The 21,474-nt window shown below is 46.6% G+C and overlaps 1 protein-coding gene across 2 annotated transcripts; it reads right to left on the bottom strand.

Moving 5' to 3' along the window:
- Positions 1-1,858: 1,858 nt before the first annotated feature.
- Positions 1,859-14,486, bottom strand: LOC118078054 (mediator of RNA polymerase II transcription subunit 22). 2 transcript variants are annotated; one of them, XM_060270021.1, is made up of 4 exons: positions 13,416-14,486; positions 9,581-9,661; positions 6,848-7,056; positions 1,859-4,573 (listed from the first exon to the last, which is right to left on the bottom strand). In XM_060270021.1, the coding sequence occupies exons 1-4, from the start codon at positions 13,536-13,538 to the stop codon at positions 4,381-4,383; spliced, it is 606 nt and encodes a 201-aa protein (XP_060126004.1). In that variant the 5' UTR covers positions 13,539-14,486; the 3' UTR covers positions 1,859-4,380. The 2 variants fall into 2 exon arrangements, with proteins under 2 accessions (XP_060126004.1, XP_060126005.1); XM_060270022.1 differs by lacking the exon at positions 1,859-4,573 and having other exon boundaries at positions 6,348-7,056; positions 13,416-14,484.
- Positions 14,487-21,474: the final 6,988 nt, after the last annotated feature.

Genomic DNA, 21,474 nt, shown 5'->3' with positions numbered 1-21,474 from the left:
GTGCCTAAAGAAGCCAGGCTGGCTATCTAAAGAACTTTTGACTGAGTTAAGATTTAAAAGGGATATGTACAAAAAATGGAAAAGGGGGGAAATCTCCAGAGAGGAATTCAAACATATAGCCAGCACGTGTAGAGACAAAGTCAGAAAAGCTAAAGCACAGAATGAACTCAGGCTCGCCAGAGAGGTTAAAAGCAACAAATAGGGCTTTTATGGGTATGTCCGTAGCAAAAGGAAAAACAAGGAAACAGTGGGGTCACTCAGAGGAGAAGATGGTGAAATGCAAACAGGGGACAGAGAAAGGGCAGAACTCCTCAATGCCTTCTTTGCCTCAGTCTTCTCCAAGAAAGAAAAAAACGCCCGACCTGAAGAATATGGAGCAGATGATTCAGCAGGGGAAACACAGCCCAGAATAAGTAAGGAGGTAGTACAAGAATACTTGGCTAGTTTAGATGTATTCAAGTCTCCAGGGCCAGATGAACTACATCCAAGAGTATTAAAAGAACTGGCAGAGGTGATTTCAGAACCACTGGCAATAATCTTTGAAAATTCCTGGAGAACAGGCGAAGTTCCAGCAGACTGGAGGAGGGCAAATGTTGTCCCTATTTTCAAAAAGGGGAAAAGAGAGGACCCAAACAATTACCGCCCAGTCAGCCTGACATCAATACCAGGAAAGATTCTAGAGCAGATCATTAAGCAAACAGTCTGTGAGCACCTAGAAAGAAACTCTGTGATCACTAAAAGTCAACATGGGTTCCTGAAAAATAAGTCATGTCAGACTAATCTGATCTCATTTTTTGACAGAATTACAAGCCTGGTAGATGAAGGGAACGCTGTGGATGTAGCCTATCTTGATTTCAGCAAGGCCTTTGACAAGGTGCCCCATGATATTCTTGTAAAGAAGCTGGTAAAATGTGGGCTAGACAATGCTACCATTCAGTGGATTTGTAGCTGGCTTACTGACCGAACCCAATGGCTCCTCCTCATCCTGGAGAGTAGTGACTAGTGGGGTGCCACAGGGTTCTGTCTTGGGCCCAGTCTTGTTCAACATCTTTATCAATGACTTGGATGATGGGCTTGAGGGAATCCTGAGCAAGTTTGCAGATGACACCAAATTGGGAGGGGTGGCTAACACCCCAGAGGACAGGATCACACTTCAGAATGACCTTAACAGATTAGACAACTGGGCCAAAGCAAACAAGATGAATTTTAACAAGGAGAAATGTAAAGTACTACACTTGGGCAAAAAAAATGAAAGGCACAAATACAGGATGGGAGACATCTGGCTTGAGAGCAGTACATGTGAAAAGGATCTAGGAGTTTTGGTTGACCACAAACTTGACATGAGTCAGCAGTGTGATGCAGCAGCTAAAAAAGCCAATGCAATTCTGGGCTGCATCAATAGGAGTATAGCATCTAGATCAAGGGAAGTAATAGTACCACTGTATTCTGCTCTGGTCAGACCTCACCTGGAGTATTGTGTCCAGTTCTGGGCACCACAGTTCAAGAAGGATACTGATAAGCTGGAACGTGTCCAGAAGAGGGCAACCAAAATGGTCAAAGGCCTGGAAACGATGCCTTATGAGGAACGGCTTAGGGAGCTGGGTATGTTTAGCCTGGAGAAGAGAAGGTTAAGGGGTGATATGATAACCATGTTCAAATATATAAAAGGATGTCATATAAAGGAGGGAGAAAGGTTGTTTTCTGCTGCTCCAGAGAAGCGGACACGGAGCAACGGATTCAAACTACAAGAAAGAAGATTCCACCTAAACATTAGGAAGAACTTCCTGACAGTAAGAGCTGTTCGGCAGTGGAATTTGCTGCCAAGGAGTGTGGTGGAGTCTCCTTCTTTGGAGGTCTTTAAGCAGAGGCTTGACAGCCATCTGTCAGGAATGCTTTGATGGTGTTTCCTGCTTGGCAGGGGGTTGGACTGGATGGCCCTTGTGGTCTCCTCCAACTCTATGATTCTATGATTCTATGATTCTAGTCCAGCCCACCACATGGTCTGAGGGGCGGTGGACCGGCCTACAGCTGAAAAAGGTTGCTGGCCCCCGGTGTAGCATGCAGTAAATTTCAAATATTTCTTCCATAGTTTCTCCCAGCGGTCAAATTCAATATTATGCCCTATATCTCTTGCTCAGTGAATCATTGATTATTTTACCAGCTCATCTTTTGTTTCCCACTCCAATAAGAACTTATACATTTTGAATAATAATTTTTCATTATTTTCTAATAGGATTCTCTCAAATTCTGAGCTTTGGTCCAAAAAAAGATTTTTTAAATCTTTCTTGAACCATTCATTTAAATTATAATATTGTAACCAATCTGCTACTTGTTTTTTATTTCTTCCACTGTCTTCAGTCTGAGTTCCTTCTCCGAAATGTCCAGGAATTCACTGTATGTCGCCCATTGTCTGACCATATTTATTCTTTTCATAGCAATGGCTTCTATTGGCGATAAACACAATGGAGTTTTCCTTTCCAACAAGTTCTTATATTTCTCCCATACTCCACGATTTGAAAAAACTCTTATGTATCTTAGCTTTCCCATACCATAGACATGCATGCCAGCCAAATTTAAGATCATGACCTTCCAGATCTAATGGTCTTTTCAAACCAATCCATTCCTTTAGCGAGCAAATACATGCTGCCTCATAGTATAATTGTAAAGAGTGAAGGAGGGTAAAGCCTCTTCTTTATTTATTATCTATCAGTTTTATATTTAATTCTTGGTTTCTTCCCCCGCCACATATATCTAGAAATATCTCTAAAGCAGCAGATATATCTAGAAATATCTCTGAAGCAGCACAATCAGGACAGATTGGAATAAAAACATTTTAGGTAATACTGTACATTCATTTTGATGGCTGAAATTCTAGCCATTAGGGGAAACTTCATTCCCCCCCCCCCCAGCTCCAAATCTTTCTTTCCAAACCTTTGTATAAAAATTGATTTTATTCAAACAATTTGTTAACAATTAGAGAAATATACATTTTTTCAATTAAACATCCCCCACAAAATCCTACTTTAACAACGCCACAAACATGTTACAATCAAGTGTTCAAGTGAACTTGCATCAGAAGACTAATGTTGAATATGCAACTAAGGTCTCTTTTTCAACTGACACTTCTTTTCTGCCTTTAAACAGCCGCCTGACACGCATCCTTAAGCTGACAAATCTCCTCCTGATTTGGGTGGAGGTAAAACAGAGGATATCAGCCCACATGAAGCTGCACATAGAAATGGTCAGGTTCTTTTGGTTTTTTTAAAGAAAGGTTGACAGTAGTTTTGTCAGTAGTTTTGCAATGTTTTGGATGGCCCAAAAAGCAACTGGAGTACGGGAAAACAACCCCTGAACACTGCTCCCTCAAGCTACTCAATAGAGTAGGTATTTGCAGGATAGGGGTGTGAGTCTTAGCTTACATAACTGATATGAAGAAAGAATACAGTACTGAAAACGTAATATCATTGTTTTTTAATAGCTGTTCTTAATTTAGTACTAGGGCCACCAAGTTTTTTCATTTTGTTTACAGCTTCTGCACCTTCAAGAGAAACCGACCATGTAGACAAAGACACTCTTCTTATAATTTTGTACCCAGTGGCAATAATTTCAATGGCTTAAATTTCTGCCATCTTGGGCTGCCTTGAAGGCACAGGAGCAGGACCAGACCAAAAAAAGTGGCCATCTGGACTGTATTTTGGGGAAAGAAAGAAGGCAGCTTTGGGCTGCTTTAACCAAAGTTTGCCTTTAGCAGATGCCTGATGTACAGATTAAGTATTTTCACACACAAAACCCCTGATCCATTTAATTAGTGTTAAAAGCAGTGTCAGAGCCACTAAAAGAAGGTGGCAACCCCCCCCGACCCCCTCAATCCATTGTAAAAGACAACTAAGTATCTAGAAGACTGACCTGGACAGGTAAGGGTATTTACACCTATTGAATTAAGCTCAAGTGCCAGATTAATATTTTTTTAGAAAAACTCTTAGCACTCCTGCTCTAAAATTACTATTCAGATACTAAAATATCAGACTATAAGCAACAGCCTAACTTTTCCCCACAAGAAATTCCATCTAAGAGAGCACAGTTCCCAAGGGATCTACATTTCACTCATAGGCAGGGAACATTAAAATAATGCCTGCACGCCAAAGGCACAGCCACAAGAGAAACAAACTTCCCATCTTGACTGCACAGGGCACCCCATGTGAAACACTGGGTTGGTTATCCTGTGAGGTGGTGCCTAGAGAAATGTGGCTTCTTGCAAATACAGCTGAGGCCTGCTGCGAGATGGCCTGGGGAGGGCAGGAAAATGTTGTCTTGATGCAATCACCAGAACGTTCAACTGTCAAAATGCCACAAAGCTGGGGAGAATTGCAGGCTCCCTTTTCAAGCGTGCTCCGTCGGGCCTGCTCCATGCCCGTTGATGTGAGGGTGAGAAGGTGTAGACCCCTGAGGGGCTGGAATGTTCTCCTCCATCATGGCAGCCACCAGAGGCATGGCTAGGCCTTCTGGGGAGGACATGGTCAGCTCCTGTCTCCAATATGCTTCACACAGCGGGAGGTCGTTGGTGTCACACAGACTATAGCTTTCCCCGAATGAGATGCCCGTTAAGGAGAAAGGACAGTGAAAAGCCATAAGGGGGAAAGAGAGAGAGGAGAGAGAGAGAGAGAGAGAGAAAAAGGAGAAAAGCAAGACAGAGGCAACAGTGTTAAGAAAATAGGGGAAAAAGGGGGAAAAGAAGCAACAACTAAGGTTAAGAACATAAGAGCCCTCTAAGATCAGGCCAAAGGCTCATTTAGTCCAGCATCCAGTTCTCACAGTGGCCAACCAGATGCTAGTTATGGGGAGCTCAAAAGCAGGAAGCGAGTGCAACAGCACTCTCCTTACTGGTAACAACAGCTAGTATTCAGGTTATACCGCATCCCCTCCAAGGTTTTGGAAAGGGAGTCTTTCCCAGCCCTGACTGGAATACCAGGGATTGAACCCAGAACCATCCTCATACAAAGGATGTGCTCTGCCACTGAGCTATTGTTCTTCACCTAAAAATAAAGCAACACTTCAGTCCTCATGATACTGAATGGCAACATAGGAAGCTACCTCATCCTGGAGTCACAACCCTGGTTCATTGATCCCAGTATTGTGTACTCTTACTTCCAGCATTTTAGACAGGGAGTCTCTGATAGCCCTGCCTAGAGATGTCGGGGACTGAACCTGGCGCCTTCTGCATGCAAAGAAGATACTCTGCCACTGAGCCATATTCCCACCCCACCCCCTTTAAAAAAAAGATGCTGCAAGTGTGTAACCATTTATCTTCGCCCTTCTTGCTTGTGGAAATCCTGCTCTGAAGCAAACAAGAGGTGCAAAAGAAAATAAAGCAGTGGAAGAGTTTTGGAAGGAGAGTAACAAGCTTTGCATAGGACAAGCAGGGGAGTGAGGTTTTCAAAATCAAGCTGTGGGTTCGCTTAAAATCATGTAGATATCAGCTGAAATGACAATTATATTTCCGCCCACACACTGCTGTTTTATTTTCAATAAAGATTGCAGCAAATATTTTTAATGGAATATATGTGTGTGTATAATATAATATAATAATATAATAAATATAATATAATATAATATAATATAATATAATATAATATAATATAATATAATATAATATAATATAATATAATATAATATAATGGCATAACAAAAGAATCCTTAAAATATTGCTTTGTTTTGAATGCATCTTAACATTCCGAAACTGGAAACTCATGGTCCAGTCATCACAGACAGAAGAAAAACATGTTTATTATGTCCAATCCTATGCATCTTTACTCAGAAGCAAGCCCCATTCTATTCAATTGTGGTCCCTTTCAGCTAAGGGTGCGTATGATTGAATCCTAAACCTCAAAGTTCCGTATCTTCTCGACTGCAGCCCTTCAGATGTTGTTGTTTGACTACCGCATGCTCGTACCATGCATCCAATACCACTTTAAACAATCATGGCTTCTCCTGAAGAATTCTGGGAGCTGTAGTTAAGGGTGCTAAGTACTATTTGGAGGCCCTTGTTCCCTTCACAGACTTACAATTCCCAGAGTGGCTTAACAATCAATCCCTCTTCACAGGGAACACTGGGAATTAATTGTAACCCTGTAATCTCTGCACCATTCGAAAACTACAGCTCCCCTAATTATTTGGAAGAAATAATAATAATAATAATAATAATAATAATAATAATAATAATAATAACATATTTATACCCTGCCCATCTGGCTGGGGTTTCCCCAGGCACTCTGTTTAGCATAGCTGTTTAGCATGGCATCATAGTGCTTTAAATGTATTGTATGAATGGGGCCTAAGCTGCCATCTTCATTTATTATTTATTTCATAAAATTTATACACCACTTGATTGTAAAAAAAGCTTCAAAGCAGTTTAATCCAACTTAGGTAGGAACAAACCCCATTTAATTCTGAGTTAGACATGGTTAGGATTGCAGTTTACACTGACTAGTGATTAGGGTACCCTGGGCAGTTCAAGATCCAATAGCTGTTCCTGTTTGCAAGTCATTTAAGTGACAAGATCACAATGCCGATGAGGGGGCAGGAGAGAAGCTCACCTCCACATCTCTGTGGAGAAAGTCCTAGTTACATGGTGTGCTTGCCCTCCAAAATGGCCACATCTCACGTCAAACATGAAGTACTCAATAAAACGACTTTGGGGCCTGGATTCTTTGGGTGCTAGGAATTTAGGGATGCTTTTTAAAACAAGGACAGTTGTTATTTTCACACACACACCGCACCCCACCCCCATGTCAGAAACAGGAAATTGTTGTGGTTACTACAGGGGAACCGTCCATGGCTTCATTTGTACCTGGAAGAGTAATATTCTTCCTCCAGCTCATAGAGGTTTATTGAGATCTCATCACGCAGGGCAATAAGCTTCTTATCACATTCCTCCTGAAGGCTGCGCAACTGCTGGTTCCGCTGGTTGATGGCTTCGTTGACGGAAGGGAAGACATTGAGGATCAGGAACTGTTTTAGGTCAGAGACAAGCTTCATAAGAGACTCACCAGCCCGAACCTAGCAGAGACATCCGTATTCAAATTATTTATTTTATACTATTTATACACCTCTAGATCATAAAAGTTGGAGTTTTCTTGGCAGGGATACTGGAGTGGCTTGCCAGTTCCTTCTCCAGGTGGATCACGTTTAGTCAAAACTCTCCACTATGACCTGTCCATCTTGGGTGGCCCTGCATGGCATAGCTCATAGCTTCTCTGAGTTATTCAAGCCCCTTCGCCACGACAAGGCATTGATCCATGAAGGGAACTCCCAGAAGTGCAAGCTGGATTTCGAAGGGGCAGAGGAACCAGAGACCAAATAGCAAACATGCGCTGGATTATGGAGAAAGCTAGAGAGTTCCAGAAAAACGTCTACTTCTGCTTCATTGACTATGCAAAAGCCTTTGACTGTGTCGACCACAGCAAACTATGGCAAGTTCTTAAAGAATTGGGAGTGCCTGATCACCTCATCTGTCTCCTGAGAAATCTCTATGTGGGACAAGAAGCTACAGTTAGAACTGGATATGGAACAACTGATTGGTTCAAAATTGGGAAAGGAGTACGACAAGGTTGTATATTGTCTCCCTGCTTATTTAACTTATATGCAGAATTCATCATGCGAAAGGCTGGACTAGATGAATCCCAAGCCGGAATTAAGATTGCTGGAAGAAATATCAACAACCTCAGATATGCAGATGACACAACCTTGATGGCAGAAAGCGAGGAGGAATTAAAGAACCTTTTAATGAGGGTGAAAGAGGAGAGCGCAAAATATGGTCTGAAGCTCAACATCAAAAAAACCAAGATCATGGCCACTGGTCCCATCACCTCCTGGCAAATAGAAGGGGAAGAAATGGAGGCAGTGAGAGATTTTACTTTCTTGGGCTCCTTGATCACTGCAGATGGTGACAGCAGTCACGAAATTAAAAGACGCCTGCTTCTTGGGAGAAAAGCAATGACAAACCTAGACAGCATCTTAAAAAGCAGAGACATCACCTTGCCGACAAAGGTCCGTATAGTTAAAGCTATGGTTTTCCCAGTAGTGATGTATGGAAGTGAGAGTTGGACCATAAAGAAGGCTGATCGCCGAAGAATTGATGCTTTTGAATTATGGTGCTGGAGGAGACTCTTGAGAGTCCCATGGACTGCAAGAAGATCAAACCTATCCATTCTGAAGGAAATCAGCCCTGAGTGCTCCCTGGAAGGACAGATCGTGAAGCTGAGGCTCCAATACTTTGGCCACCTCATGAGAAGAGAAGAATCCTTGGAAAAGACCCTGATGTTGGGAAAGATTGAGGGCACTAGGAGAAGGGGACGACAGAGGACAAGATGGTTGGACAGTGTTCTCGAAGCTACGAACATGAGTTTGACCAAACTGCGGGAGGCAGTGCGAGACAGGAGTGCCTGGCGTGCTATGGTCCATGGGGTCACGAAGAGTCGGACACGACTAAACGACTAAACAACAACAGATCATAAAAAGAAAAAGTGTCAAAGCGGTTTACAAAAAGAATAAAACAATGAAATCATAAGTAAAAAGAAAAATACCACACTACTATTTAAAACATTCAATGAATAATTAAAGTCAATGACAAGCTGAAAACCAAATTAACATGTGTCTGACTTCTACATGCCTGGATAGGCTTACCTAAACAAAAATATTTTTGGCAGATACCTTGGAGTACAGTGAGGGCACCTGCCTGATTTCAACGGACAGGGAGTTCCAAAGCATCAGTGCTGCCACCCTAAAATATTAATTTCTTACAAGTGCAGAACAAGTATCACGGGGCATTTGTGACAGTGCCTGTTCGACAGATCAAAACAGTCCACTGGGCATATATTTGGTAAGTCTATCTTGCAGGTAAACTGGTTCCAAACTGTTAAAGGCTATATATACTAATAATAACACCATGAACATGGCCCAGTAGCAAATGAGCAACCCTTGCAGGTCTCTTAGCTTGGGTGTTATATGCCGACAAGGTCTTGCAATCATGCTGCAGCATTCTGCACTAACTGCAGCTTCTGGAATGAGCACAAGGGAAGCCCATATACAGCACATTTCAGTAATCCAATCTTGACATACAGCCCCAATTTACCCTGAATGTATAACAACAACAATTTATTGCCCACCCTTCACCAGCAGGTCCCAGGTCATATTAAAACTTTTTTTTATATACTGAACAGTTAAAACAAATCACATTCAAATGAATTGGGTAGATCCTAAAACACACACATCTCAACAAAAATGAGAAGACACACTTCTGTGAGGAGGGAATTCCACAATCGAAGAGCTGGCCCAGGGAATAAGTTGTCCTAAGGTACCAGCACCCAGAACTTCTGAGGGTGGCAGAACAACCAAAAAAGCCCCTCTGCTGATTTCAACACCTGAGAGGGTCTGTAGGGGAGAAGGCAGCCTCTCAGGTATCTGAACGCCCCCTAGAACCCATCCAAGATATGCTCCCTAGAATCATAGAGTTGGAAGAGACCACAAGGGCCATCCAGTCCAACCCCCTGCCAAGCATCCCTATTGGATGTTTTTTACTCACAATATTTGCAGCTCTGACTTGCATCTCGTAGTTGTCCTGCTCGCCTTGGGTTGCCCGAGAAACTTGGGTTTCTTCCTCAATCTAAAGCAAATGTTAGAAACAAAGCTTTTACATTGGGTTCAACATATTTCTTCCACTGTTCTGCAGAGAAAAACAGCCCTCTCACTATCCTCCATGAGATTTTATTGCATTCCCTCTGCCAGAGGTTCTGAACACTTCAGGCCAAAGCAGGCATGGGGAACATGTGACCCTTTAGATGCTGCTGGACTACAAGTCCCATCATCCCTGACTGCTGATCATTCCGGCTGGGGCTGATGGGAGATGGAGTCCAAAATCATCAGGAGGAGCCACTGGTTCCCCAACTCCGCCATAGAAGAAGGAATAGAACACCCCCAACTACGTAGTAAAATGGAGGCTTCTCGTTCAATCCTTGTTATAGGAACATCGATTCATTTCGGCCTCCCTTCTATTCTATAAATTTGAAACAGTATTGTACCACTTTACACGGTCATGGCTTCCCGCAAAGGCTTTTGGGAACTGTAGTTTCTTAAGGGCACTGACAGCTTTTAGGAGACCCCCTATTCACCTCACAGAGCAACAATTCTCAGAGTGGTCCAACAATCAACCCCTCTTTACAGGGAGCTCTGGGAACTGTAGCTCTGGGAGGGGACTAAAGATAGCCCAACAACTTTTGACACCCTTAACAAACTACAGCTCCCAGAATTCTTTGGGGAAAGTTATGACTGTTTAAAGTCATATCATAGTGCTTTAAATTGAATGTGAGAATGTGGCTGCAGATTTCCCCCAGCTTTGACTTAAAGCAACAATGAGGAAATATTTTTATGTTCCAATTAATAATAATAATAATAATAATAATAATAATAATAATAATAATTTATTATTTATACCCCGCCCATCTGGCTGGGTTTCCCCAGCCACTCTGGGCGGCTTCCAACAGAAAAATAAAACACAGTAGTCTATTAAACATTAAAAGCCTCCCTGAACAGGGCTGCCTTCAGATGTCTCCTAAAAGTCTGGTAGTTGTTTTCCTCTTTGACATCTGTTGGGAGGGCGTTCCACAGGGCAGGCGCCACCACCGAGAAGGCCCTCTGCCTAGTTCCCTGTAACTTGGCTTCTCGCAATGAGGGAACTGCCAGAAGGCCCTCGGTGCTGGACCTCAGTGTCCGGGCAGAATGATGGAGGTGGAGACGCTCCTTCAGGTATACTGGACCGAGGCCATTTAGGGCTTTAAAGGTCAGCACCAACACTTTGAATTGTGCTCGGAAACGTACTGGGAGCCAATGTAGATCTTTCAAGACCGGTGTTATGTGGTCTCGGCGGCCACTCCCAGTCACCAGTCTAGCTGCCGCATTCTGGATTAGTTGTAGTTTCCGAGTCACCTTCAAGGGTAGCCCCACGTAGAGCGCATTGCAGTAGTCCAAGCGGGAGATAACTAGAGCATGCACCACTCTTGCTAGACAGTCTGCAGGCAGGTAGGGTCTAAGCCTGCGTACCAGATGGAGCTGATAGACAGCTGCCCTGGACACAGAATTGACCTGTGCCTCCATGGACAGCTGTGAGTCCAAAATGACTCCCAGGCTGCACACCTGGTCCTTCAGGGGCACAGTTACCCCATTCAGAACCAGGGAATCCTCCACACCTGCCCGCCTCCTATCCCCCACAAACAGTACTTCTGTCTTGTCAGGATTCAACCTCAATCTGTTAGCCGCCATCCATCCTCCAACCGCCTCCAGGCACTCACACAGGACCTTCACCGCCTTCACTGGTTCTGATTTGAAAGAGAGGTAGAGCTGGGTATCGTCCGCATACTGATGAACTCCCAGCCCAAACCCCCTGATGATCTCTCCCAGCGGCTGCATGTAGATGTTAAAAAGCATGGGGGAGAGGACAGAACCCTGAGGCACCCCACAAGTGAGAGCCCAGGGGTCTGAACACTCATCCCCCATCACCACTTTCTGAACACGGCCCAGAAGGAAGGAGCGGAACCACTGTATAACAGTGCCCCCAGCTCCCACCCCCTCTAGACGGTCCAGAAGGATGTTATGGTCGATGGTGTCAAAAGCCGCTGAGAGATCCAGCAGGACTAGGAAACAGCTCTCACCTTTATCTCTAGCCCGCCGGAGATCATCAACCAGTGCGACCAAGGCAGTTTCAGTCGCATGATGAGGCCGGAATCTCGACTGGAAGGGATCCAAATGGTCCGCTTCTTCCAGGCGTGCCTGGAGTTGTTCAGCAACCACTCGTTCAATCACCTTGCCCAAGAATGGAAGATTTGAGACTGGGCGATAGTTGGCCATATTAGCCGCATCTAAAGATGGTTTTTAAGAAGCGGTTTAATGACTGCCTCTTTCAGCGGGGCTGGGAATACTCCCTCATAGAGGGAAGCATTTATCACCCCGCGGAGCCCATCGCCCAGCCCTTCCCGGCTCGCTTTTATTAGCCAGGATGGGCAAGGGTCAAGGAGACAGGTGGTTGGTTTCACTCGTCCAAGCAGCCTGTCCACATCCTCGGAGGTAACAGATTGAAATTGATCCCATGAAACATGACTAGACAGGGCTCCAGCACTCCCCCGCCCCGGCCCTGCTCCCACGGTGGAGTCTACCTCCCTCCGAATCTGAGCGACTTAATCTGTCAAAAACTTTGCAAAAGCATTACAGGAGATATTGGGGTCCCTATCAGGCCCCGATGACGAAGGTGGTTCGGATAGATTGCGAACCACCTGGAACAGTCTCCTGCTGCTGTTTTCCGCAGACGCGATAGAAACGGTGAAGAAAGTCTTCTTCACCGTCGCTATTGCCACTTGGTAGGCTCGAAGTTGAGCTCTAGCCCGTGTTCGGTCGGATTCAGAATGAGTTTTCCGCCACCGGCGCTCTAGCCGTTTCAGCAACTGTTTCATCGCCCTCAGCTCTGGGGAAAACCATGGGGCTGTCCGGGCTCCATGCAATCGGAGAGGGCGCTTCGGAGCCAAACAGTCAATGGCCCCGGTTAACTCCACATTCCAGCGGGCCACCAGGGAATCGGCTGAGAGGCCATCAACATGGGATAAAGCATCCCCTACCACTCTCTGGAAACCATTTGGATCCATTAAGTGGCGGGGGCGGACCATCCGAATAGGTCCCACCTCCCTGCAGAGGGGAAGGGTCGCGGAGAAGTCCAGTTGCACCAGGTAGTGATCTGACCATGGCACTTCGTTAGTTTCGCTTTTACTTAGTGTCAGATCACCAACATCCATAGAGGTAAACACCAGGTCCAAGGCATGTCCGCGGCTATGAGTTGGGCCAGACTTATTCAGGGACAGCCCCATGGAGGCCATGCTTTCCACGAAGTCCCAAGCGGCTCCTTGTAAGGTCGTGTCGGCATGGATGTTAAAATCCCCTAAGACAACCAAGCTAGGTGTCTCCAGGAGCACATCCGACACGACCTGAAGCAGCTCGGGCAGGGAATCCTTGGTGCAGCGGGGAGGTCGGTACACCAAAAGGAATCCTGTACTGCCCCTATTGCCCAACTTCCAGAACATGCACTCAGAAAACCTGGTCTTACCAATAGGACGCCTGGTGCAAACTAATGACTTCCTAAAAATCACTGCAACCCCCCCCCCCCTCCCCACCCAGATGGCCTGGGTTGCTGTGCATAAGAGAAACCTGGTGGACAAGCAGCGGCAAGGACAGGCCCATCTGCTTCATCCAACCAGGTCTCTGTCACACAAGCCAGGTCAAAAAGGTGAGCAAAAACTTGGAGTATGGATGGAAGAAAGAAAGAAAGAATACCCATGACATGAGGTCCCCCCACCTACCCACAAGTAATCTTCTCATACCTTTGCAGTTTTGATTATTTCTGTGAAGTTATCCATGACAGACTTGATGTCATCTTTCAGCCTCTTGTTGTAAGACTGAAGGAGGGTTTCCTTGCTCTGGGGGAGGACGCGCTGCTGTGGCATTGTGGTGGCAAGGAGAGAATCTTACCTGCTCACCAAGAAAGGTCAGAAAGAGTTACAACTAAACAACAATTGAAATTCAAAGCTTTTTTACATATATTTCAAGACAACAGTCCTGAATGACTAAGCCATTCATTACAAGCAGTGAGATGCAACAGAACCAGACATTGAAAAGGGCTTTCTAGCACAGTAGACAATTGGTACAAAAGTTTAGGAAACAGCCCTCCTTGACAGAGTAATAAATAAACTACGGTTGACATAATAATAATTATATATCTTTTATTTGGATGCTGCATGTCTGACTGGATTGCCCCAGCTACTCTAGGAGCCTCCCAACAGAATAGTAAAATGATAAAGCATCAAATAGTAAAAACGTCCCTAAACAGGACTGCCATTAGATGTCTTCTAAAAGTCAGATACCGGTAGTTGTTTATTTCCTTGATATCTGACGGGAGGACATTCCACAAGGTGGGCACCACTATCGAGAAGGCTCTCTGCCTGGTTTCCTGTAACTTCACTTCTCAAGCTGAAGGAACCACCAAAAGGCCCTGAGTGCTTGATCTCTGGGCTGAAAGATGATAGTGCAGACACTAAAGGTAAGGGGACCACTGACCAGTGCAGACACTAAAGGTTAAGGGACCCCTGACCATTAGGTCCAGTCGTGACCGACTCTGGGGTTGCGCGCTCATCTCGCATTATTGGCCGAGGGAGCCGGCGTATAGTTTCCAGGTCATGTGGCCAGCATGACAAAGCCGCTACTGGCAAACCAGAGCAGCACATGGAAACGCCGTTTACCTTCCCGCTGTAGCAGTTCCTATTTATCTACTTGCATTTTGACGTGCTTTCGAACTGCTAGTCATACAACCCTTAGCTATGCCAGTTGATCAAGTGGATCTTTTCATCCCTCTCCCTGAGTCAGGATAAGGGAACCCTCAGTCTGGGTGCTAAATGTGGCCTTCAAAACCAATGCAATTCTGGGCTGCATCAATAGGAGTATAGCATCTAGATCAAGGGAAGTAATAGTACCACTGTATTCTGCTCTGGTCAGACCTCACCTGGAGTACTGTGTCCAGTTCTGGGCACCACAGTTCAAGAAGGATACTGACAAGCTGGAACGTGTCCAGAGGAGGGCAACCAAAATGGTCAAAGGCCTTGAAACGATGCCTTATGAGGAACGGCTTAGGGAGCTGGGTATGTTTAGCCTGGAGAAGAGAAGGTTAAGGGGTGATATGACAGCCATGTTCAAATATATAAAAGGATGTCATATAGAGGAGGGAGAAAGATTGTTTTCTGCTGCTCCAGAGAAGCGGACATGGAGCAATGGATTCAAACTAGAAGAAAGAAGATTCCACCTAAACATTAGGAAGAACTTCCTGACAGTAAGAGCTGTTCGGCAGTGAAATTTGCTACCAAGGTGTGTGGTGGAGTCTCCTTCTTTGGAGGTCTTTAAGCAGAGGCTTGACAGGCATATGTCAAGAATGCTTTGATGGTGTTTCCTGCTTGCCAGGGGGATGGACTGGATGGCCCTTGTGGTCTCTTCCAACTCTATAATTCTATGATTCTATGGTTGCAGGAAATTTTGGTGCTTGATTTGCCTGGAAGTTCTCAAATTCTTATTGTTCTGGGGGGTTCCAATTGAGACACATTTTTTTACAAGTTTTTGCTTTTGCTAAGTCATTAGGGTGTTTATCAGACTGTACTGTTCAGTTTGCTTTTCTTAAGGCAAAATGGTACGCCCATGGAGGGGTCTAGTGAGTTCCGCGTCACTATACTGAGCCGCCCGCCGCTAGTTCATCAGTATTTTAGTTGAATGTGAGGCGTTAGTTAGCATTCACTGTTGATGTTTACTATAAGTGTTTTAAGACAACCAATTGTTCGAATTTATTCCAGTTATTTACATTTAGAAGATATGTGTGGGGGTTAATAAAAATGATATTAGTATAAGACATATAATTAGAATAGAAATTAAAAAAATTCAAGCAAATAATTGTAATATCTACCGTAATAAAGCACTGCTATAATTATATATAATAAAATTTTGGTTTCATTCGCCTTTTCCGTGCTGAAATGTCACAACCTGGATGACCATGGCTTGCCCCCCCCTAGATTTGATCCTGGGTACGCCCATGGTACTTCTGTCTTGTCGGGATTCAACCACAATCCATTAACCACCATCCACCCTCCAACCACCTCCAGACACTCACACAGGACCCTCATTGCCTTCACTGGTTCCGATTTAAAAGAGAGGTAGAGGTGGGTACCTCTTTAATCTCCTACCTTCGGGCAGGGGATACAGTAGTCAGCTGCACCAGCAGGTTAAAGAACAGTTTTTGTCGGAAGAAGGTAAAACGCGGATCTACACGGATCCTCATGGATCCTCCACTTTTTTAAAAACAACTCCAACAAATCCAGTGTCATATCACATCTGGAAGCCACGACTACAAACTGGACTATAAAAAACGTGGATCCAAAGCTTTGCTGCCCTGCAGCACCACAAAAACGTGGTTCCGAGGCACAGATCCTCATGAATTCATATGATTTTTATATAGAAACAAAATAAAACCACCATGATACTCTAGGCCACATCTTAGTCTATAGGCACCACCAAAAAAATCACGCACCCACTGTTTCGTGTGGTCGCAATGGCACAAAAACGTGGTTTTGAAGCACGGATCCTCATGGAACCCCACACTTTTTGCATGGGACCCCCCCCCCCCCTAATTCACCCTCAAATCACATATCATGCCCAGGGGTACAGCCTGCACCACAAAAATCAAGGATCCACAGCTTCCTGGCGACACCGTGGCCCAAAAACGTGGTTTTGAAGCACGGATCCTCGCGAATCTTCACCTATTTGCATGGGGCACCCCCAAATTCACCCTCAAATCACATATCATGCACAGGGGTATAGCCTGCACCACAAAAATCAAGGATCCACAACTTCCCGGCGACACCGTGGCCCAAAAACATGGTTTTGAAGCACGGATCCTCACGGATCCTCATGAATTCATATGATTTTTTCATTCAAATTAAAAAAAACCACCATGATACTGTAAACTATGTCTTACTCTGTAGGCAGCACCAAAAAAATCACGCACCCACTGTTTCGTGGGGTCGCAATGGCGCAAAAACGTGATTTCGAAGCACGGATCCTCGTGGAACCTCACGCTTTTTGCATTGGGCCACCCATAACTCACCCTCAAATCACATATTATGCCCAGGGGTACAGCCTGCAACACAAAAATCAAGGATCCACATCTTCCTGGCGACACCGTGGCCAAAAACATAGTTTTGAAGTACGGATCCTCACGGATCCTCACGAATCTTCACCTTTCTGCATGGGGGCCCCCCAAATTCACCCTCAAATCACATATCATGCCCAGGGGTACAGCCTGCACCACAAAAATCAAGGATCCACAGTTTCCTGGCGACACCGTGGCCCAAAAACATAGTTTTGAAGCACGGATCCTCATTAATCTTCACCTTTTTGCATGGGCCCCCTCCAAATTCACCCTCAAATCACATATCATGCCCTGGGGTACAGCCTGCACCACAAAAATCAAGGTTCCACAGCTTCCTGGAGACACCGTGGCCCAAAAACATAGTTTTGAAGTACGGATCCTCACGGATCCTCACGAATCTTCACCTTTCTGCATGCCCCCCCCCCCAAATTCACCCTCAAATCACATATCATGCCCAGGGGTACAGCCTGCACCACAAAAATCAAGGATCCACAGTTTCCAGGCGACACCGTGGCCCAAAAACATAGTTTTGAAGCACGGATCCTCACGAATCTTCACCTTTTTGCATGGGCCCCCTCCAAATTCACCCTCAAATCACATATCATGCCCTGGGGTACAGCCTGCACCACAAAAATCAAGGTTCCACAGCTTCCTGGAGACACCGTGGCCCAAAAACATAGTTTTGAAGTACGGATCCTCATGGATCCTCACGAATCTTCACCTTTTTGCATGCCCCCCCCCAATCTCACCCTCAAATCACTTATTATGCCCAGGGGTACAGCCTTCACCACACAAATCAAGGTTCCACAGCTTCCTGGCGACACCGTGGCCCAAAAACGTGGTTGTGAAGCACGGATCCTCACGGATCTTCACCTTTTTGCATGCCCCCCCGAATTCACCCTCAAATCACATATCATGCCCAGGGGTATAGCCTGCACCACAAAAATCAAGGATCCACAGCTTCCTGGCAACACCGTGGCCCAAAATCGTGGTTTTGAAGCACGGATCCTCACGGATCCTCATGGATCTTCACCTTTTTGCATGGGGCCTCCCCGAACTCACCCTCAAATCACACAGCATAGCCAGGCGCACAGCCTTCACTACAAAAATCAAGGATCCACAGCTTTCTGGCGACACCAGGGTTAAAAAAAACGCGAACGGCAGAAGATGAAAATATTGACAGATCAAGTACCGTGTTTCTCACATTTTAAGACACCGTCTTAAATTTATTTTACTTAAGAAAATAAGCCTATGCCTTATTTTCGGGGGTGTCTTATTTTTTAAAAATTACCACCTCTTCCTGCTGCGGCTTGGTGCCCGGAACTGGCTGCTCCTGCTGCTGCGCTGCTGGGCGCTTTGTTGGCGTTTCAGTAGGGCACGCTGCTGGGTCCTGCTGGGTCGGGGCTCCAAGTGGTGCACGCTGCGGCTCTTGCCAGGTCCCGCCCCCGGGTTGGGGCGCAGCGCGTGATGCAGCTCTTGCCGCGTCCCGCCGCCGGGTTGGAGCTCGGCAAAGTGCGCGCTGCTGCCTTTGCAGGCTCCCGCTCTGTCGGGGCTCGGCAATGTGCTCGCTGCTGCCTTTGCTGGCTCCCGCTCCGTCGGCTCCCGACCCAGCGGGACCTGGCAAGGGTAGCATCGCGCGCAGCGCCGCGCCCCGACCCAGAAGGAGCCGGCAAAGGCAGCAGCACACGCTTTGCCAGCTCCCGCTCAGTCAGGGCTCGGCAAAGCGCGTGCTGCTACTCTTGCCGGGTCCCGCTGGGTCGGGATTTGGCGCGGCGCGCACTGCGGATCGTACAGGGTCCTGCTGGGTTGGGGCTCGGTGCGGGGCGTGCTGCAGCTTCTGCCGGCTCCCGCTGCATCTGAGCTCCACGCGGCGCACGTTTCATATCCGCTTCCGGCAAGGGCTGGCATCTTCCTTTTCCTGTTCCTTACGGAAGCGCCATCTAAACCTGCTCCCAGCACGGTATAGTACCGGTACCCCAGCATGTCTTATTTTGGGGGGATGCCTTATATTTTATTGCCTTGAGAAAATCGTGCCATGGCTTATTTTATAGGCACGTCTTAAAATGTCAGAAACACGGTATGGATGTTGGTGATCTGACACTAAGTAAAAGCGAAACTAAAGAAGTGCCATGGTCAGATCACTACCTGGTGCAACTGGACTTCTCCACAACTCTTCCCCTCTCTATGGAGGTGGACCAATTTGGTTGGTCCGCCCCCGCCACTTAATGGATCCAAATGGTTTCCAGAGAGTGGTAGGGGATGTTTTATCCCATGTTGATGGCCTTTCAGCCGATTCCCTGGTGGCCCGATGGAATGTAGAGTTAACCAGGGCTATTGAGTGTTTGGCTCCGAAGCGCCCTCTCCAATTGCATGGAGCCCGGACAGCCCCGTGGTTCTCCATGGATCTGAGGGCAATGAAACAATCGTTGAGACGGTTAGAGCGCTGGTGGCGGATAACTCATTCTGAAGCTGACCGGACACAGGTTAGAGCTCAATGTCGAGCCTACCAAGTGGCGGTAGCGACGGCGAATAAGACTTTCTTCACCGCCTCTATTGCATCTGCAGAAAACAGCAGCAGGAGACTTTTTCAGGTGGTTCGCAGTTTAGTGGAACCACCTGCTCCATTGGGGCCCAGTACGGGCCGCATGATCTCCTGCAACGATTTTGCAAGAAAATTTTGCAGATAAAGTCGCTCAGATTCAGGAAGAGGTAAACTCCACCGTGGGAGCAGGGCCGGGGCGGGAGAGTGCTAGAGTCCTGTCTAGTCCAGTTGTGTGGGATCAATTCCATTCTGTTACCTCCGAGGATGTGGACAGGCTGCTTGGACGAGTGAAACCAACCACCTGTTTCCTTGATCCTTGCCCATCCTGGCTTATAAAAGCTAGCCGGAAAGGGCTGGGCGATGGGCTTCACGGGTTGGTGAATGCTTCTCTCTGTGAGGGAGCCTTCCCAGACCGGCTGAAAGAGGCGGTTATTAAACCGCTTAAAAAACCATCTTTAGATGCGGCCAATATGGCCAACTATCGCCCAGTCTCAAATCTTCCATTCTTGGGCAAAGTGATTGAGCGAGTGGTTGCTGAACAACTCCAGGCACGCCTTGAAGAAGCGGACCATTTGGATCCCTTCCAGTCGAGATTCAGGCCTCATCATGGGACTGAAACTGCCTTGGTCGCACTGGTTGATGATCTCCGGCGGGCTAGGGAGAAAGGTGAGAGCTGTTTCCTAGTTCTGCTGGATCTCTCAGCGGCTTTTGACACCATCGGCCATAACATCCTTCTGGACCGTCTAGAGCAGGCATCCCCAAACTGCGGCCCTCCAGATGTTTTGGCCTACAACTCCCATGATCCCTAGCTAACAAGACCAGCGGTCGGGGAAGATGGGAATTGAAGTCCAAAACATCTGGAGGGCCGAAGTTTGGGGGTGCCTGGTCTAGAGGGGTTGGGAGCTGGGGGCACTGTCATACAGTGGTTCCGCTCCTTCCTCCTGGGCCGTGTTCAGAGAGTGGTGGTGGGGGATGAGTGTTCGGACCCCTGGGCTCTCACTTGTGGGGTGCCTCAGGGCTCTGTCCTCTCCCCCATGCTTTTTAATATCTATATGAAGCTGCTGGGATAGATCATCAGGGGGTTTGGGCTGGGTGTTCATCAGTATGCGGATGATACCCAGCTCTACCTCTCTTTCCAATCAGAACCAGTGATGGCAGTGAAGGTCCTGTGTGAGTGCCTGGAGGCGGTTGGAGGATGGATGGCGGCTAACAGATTGAGGTTGAATCCTGACAAGACAGAAGTACTGTTTGTGGGGGACAGGAGGTGGGCAGGTGTGGAGGACTCCCTGGTCCTGAATGGGGTAACTGTGCCCCTGAAGGACCAGGGGCGCAGCCTGGGAGTCATTTTGGACTCACAACTGTCCATGGAGGCACAGGTCAATTCTGTGTCCAGGGCAGCTGTCTATCAGCTCCATCTGGTACGCTTGCTGAGACCCTACCTGCCTGCAGACTGTCTCGCCGGAGTGGTGCATGCTCCGGTTATCTCCCACTTGGACTATTGCAATGCGCTCTACGTGGGGCTACCTTTGAAGGTGACCCGGAAACTACAACTAATCCAGAATGCGGCAGCTAGACTGGTGGCTGGGAACGGCCGCCGAGACCACATAACACCAGTCTTGAAAGATCTACATTGGCTCGCAGTACGTTTCCGAGCACAGTTCAAAGTGTTGGTGCTGACCTTTAAAGCCCTAAATGGCCTCGGTCCAGTATACCTGAAGGAGTGTCTCCACCATAGCTGCCAAGTTTTCCCTTTTCTCGCGAGGAAGCCTATTCAGCATAAGGGAAAATCCCTTTAAAAAAGGGATAACTTGGCAGCTATGGTCTCCACCCCCATCGTTCTGCCTGGACACTGAGGTCCAGTACCAAGGGCCTTCTGGCATTTCCCTCGTTGCGAGAAGCCAAGTTGCAGGGAACCAGGCAGAGGGCCTTCTTGGTGGTGGCACCCACCCTGTGGAATGCCCTCCCATCAGATGTCAAAGAGAAAAACAGCTACCAGAAGACATCTGAAGGCAGCCCTGTTTAGGGAGGCTTTTAATGTTTAATTGGTTGTTTTATTTCATTTTTCTGTTGGAAGCCGCCTAGAGTGGCTGGGGAAACCCAGCCAGATAGGCGGGGTATAAATAAAATAATAATAATAATAATTACAGTGGTACCT

This window comes from Zootoca vivipara, chromosome W, assembly GCF_963506605.1.
Source record: "Zootoca vivipara chromosome W, rZooViv1.1, whole genome shotgun sequence".
Lineage (NCBI taxonomy): Eukaryota > Metazoa > Chordata > Lepidosauria > Squamata > Lacertidae > Zootoca > Zootoca vivipara.
Note: the sequence above shows the minus strand (reverse complement) of the source record. Positions and strands in the feature narration are given on the sequence as shown.

What these genes read in the sequence shown, in the direction of transcription:
- LOC118078054 (XM_060270021.1), bottom strand. Translation starts at nt 13,538, where the DNA reads ATGCCACAGCAGCGCGTCCTCCCCCAGAGCAAGGAAACCCTCCTTCAG. An exon ending in AAGTCAGAGCTGCAAATATT is followed by an intron (nt 7,057 to 9,580) that starts GTGAGTAAAAAA and finishes TGTCTCTGCTAG; the next exon opens with GTTCGGGCTGGTGAGTCTCT. An exon ending in GAAGAATATTACTCTTCCAG is followed by an intron (nt 4,574 to 6,847) that starts GTACAAATGAAG and finishes GGAAAGCTATAG; the next exon opens with TCTGTGTGACACCAACGACC.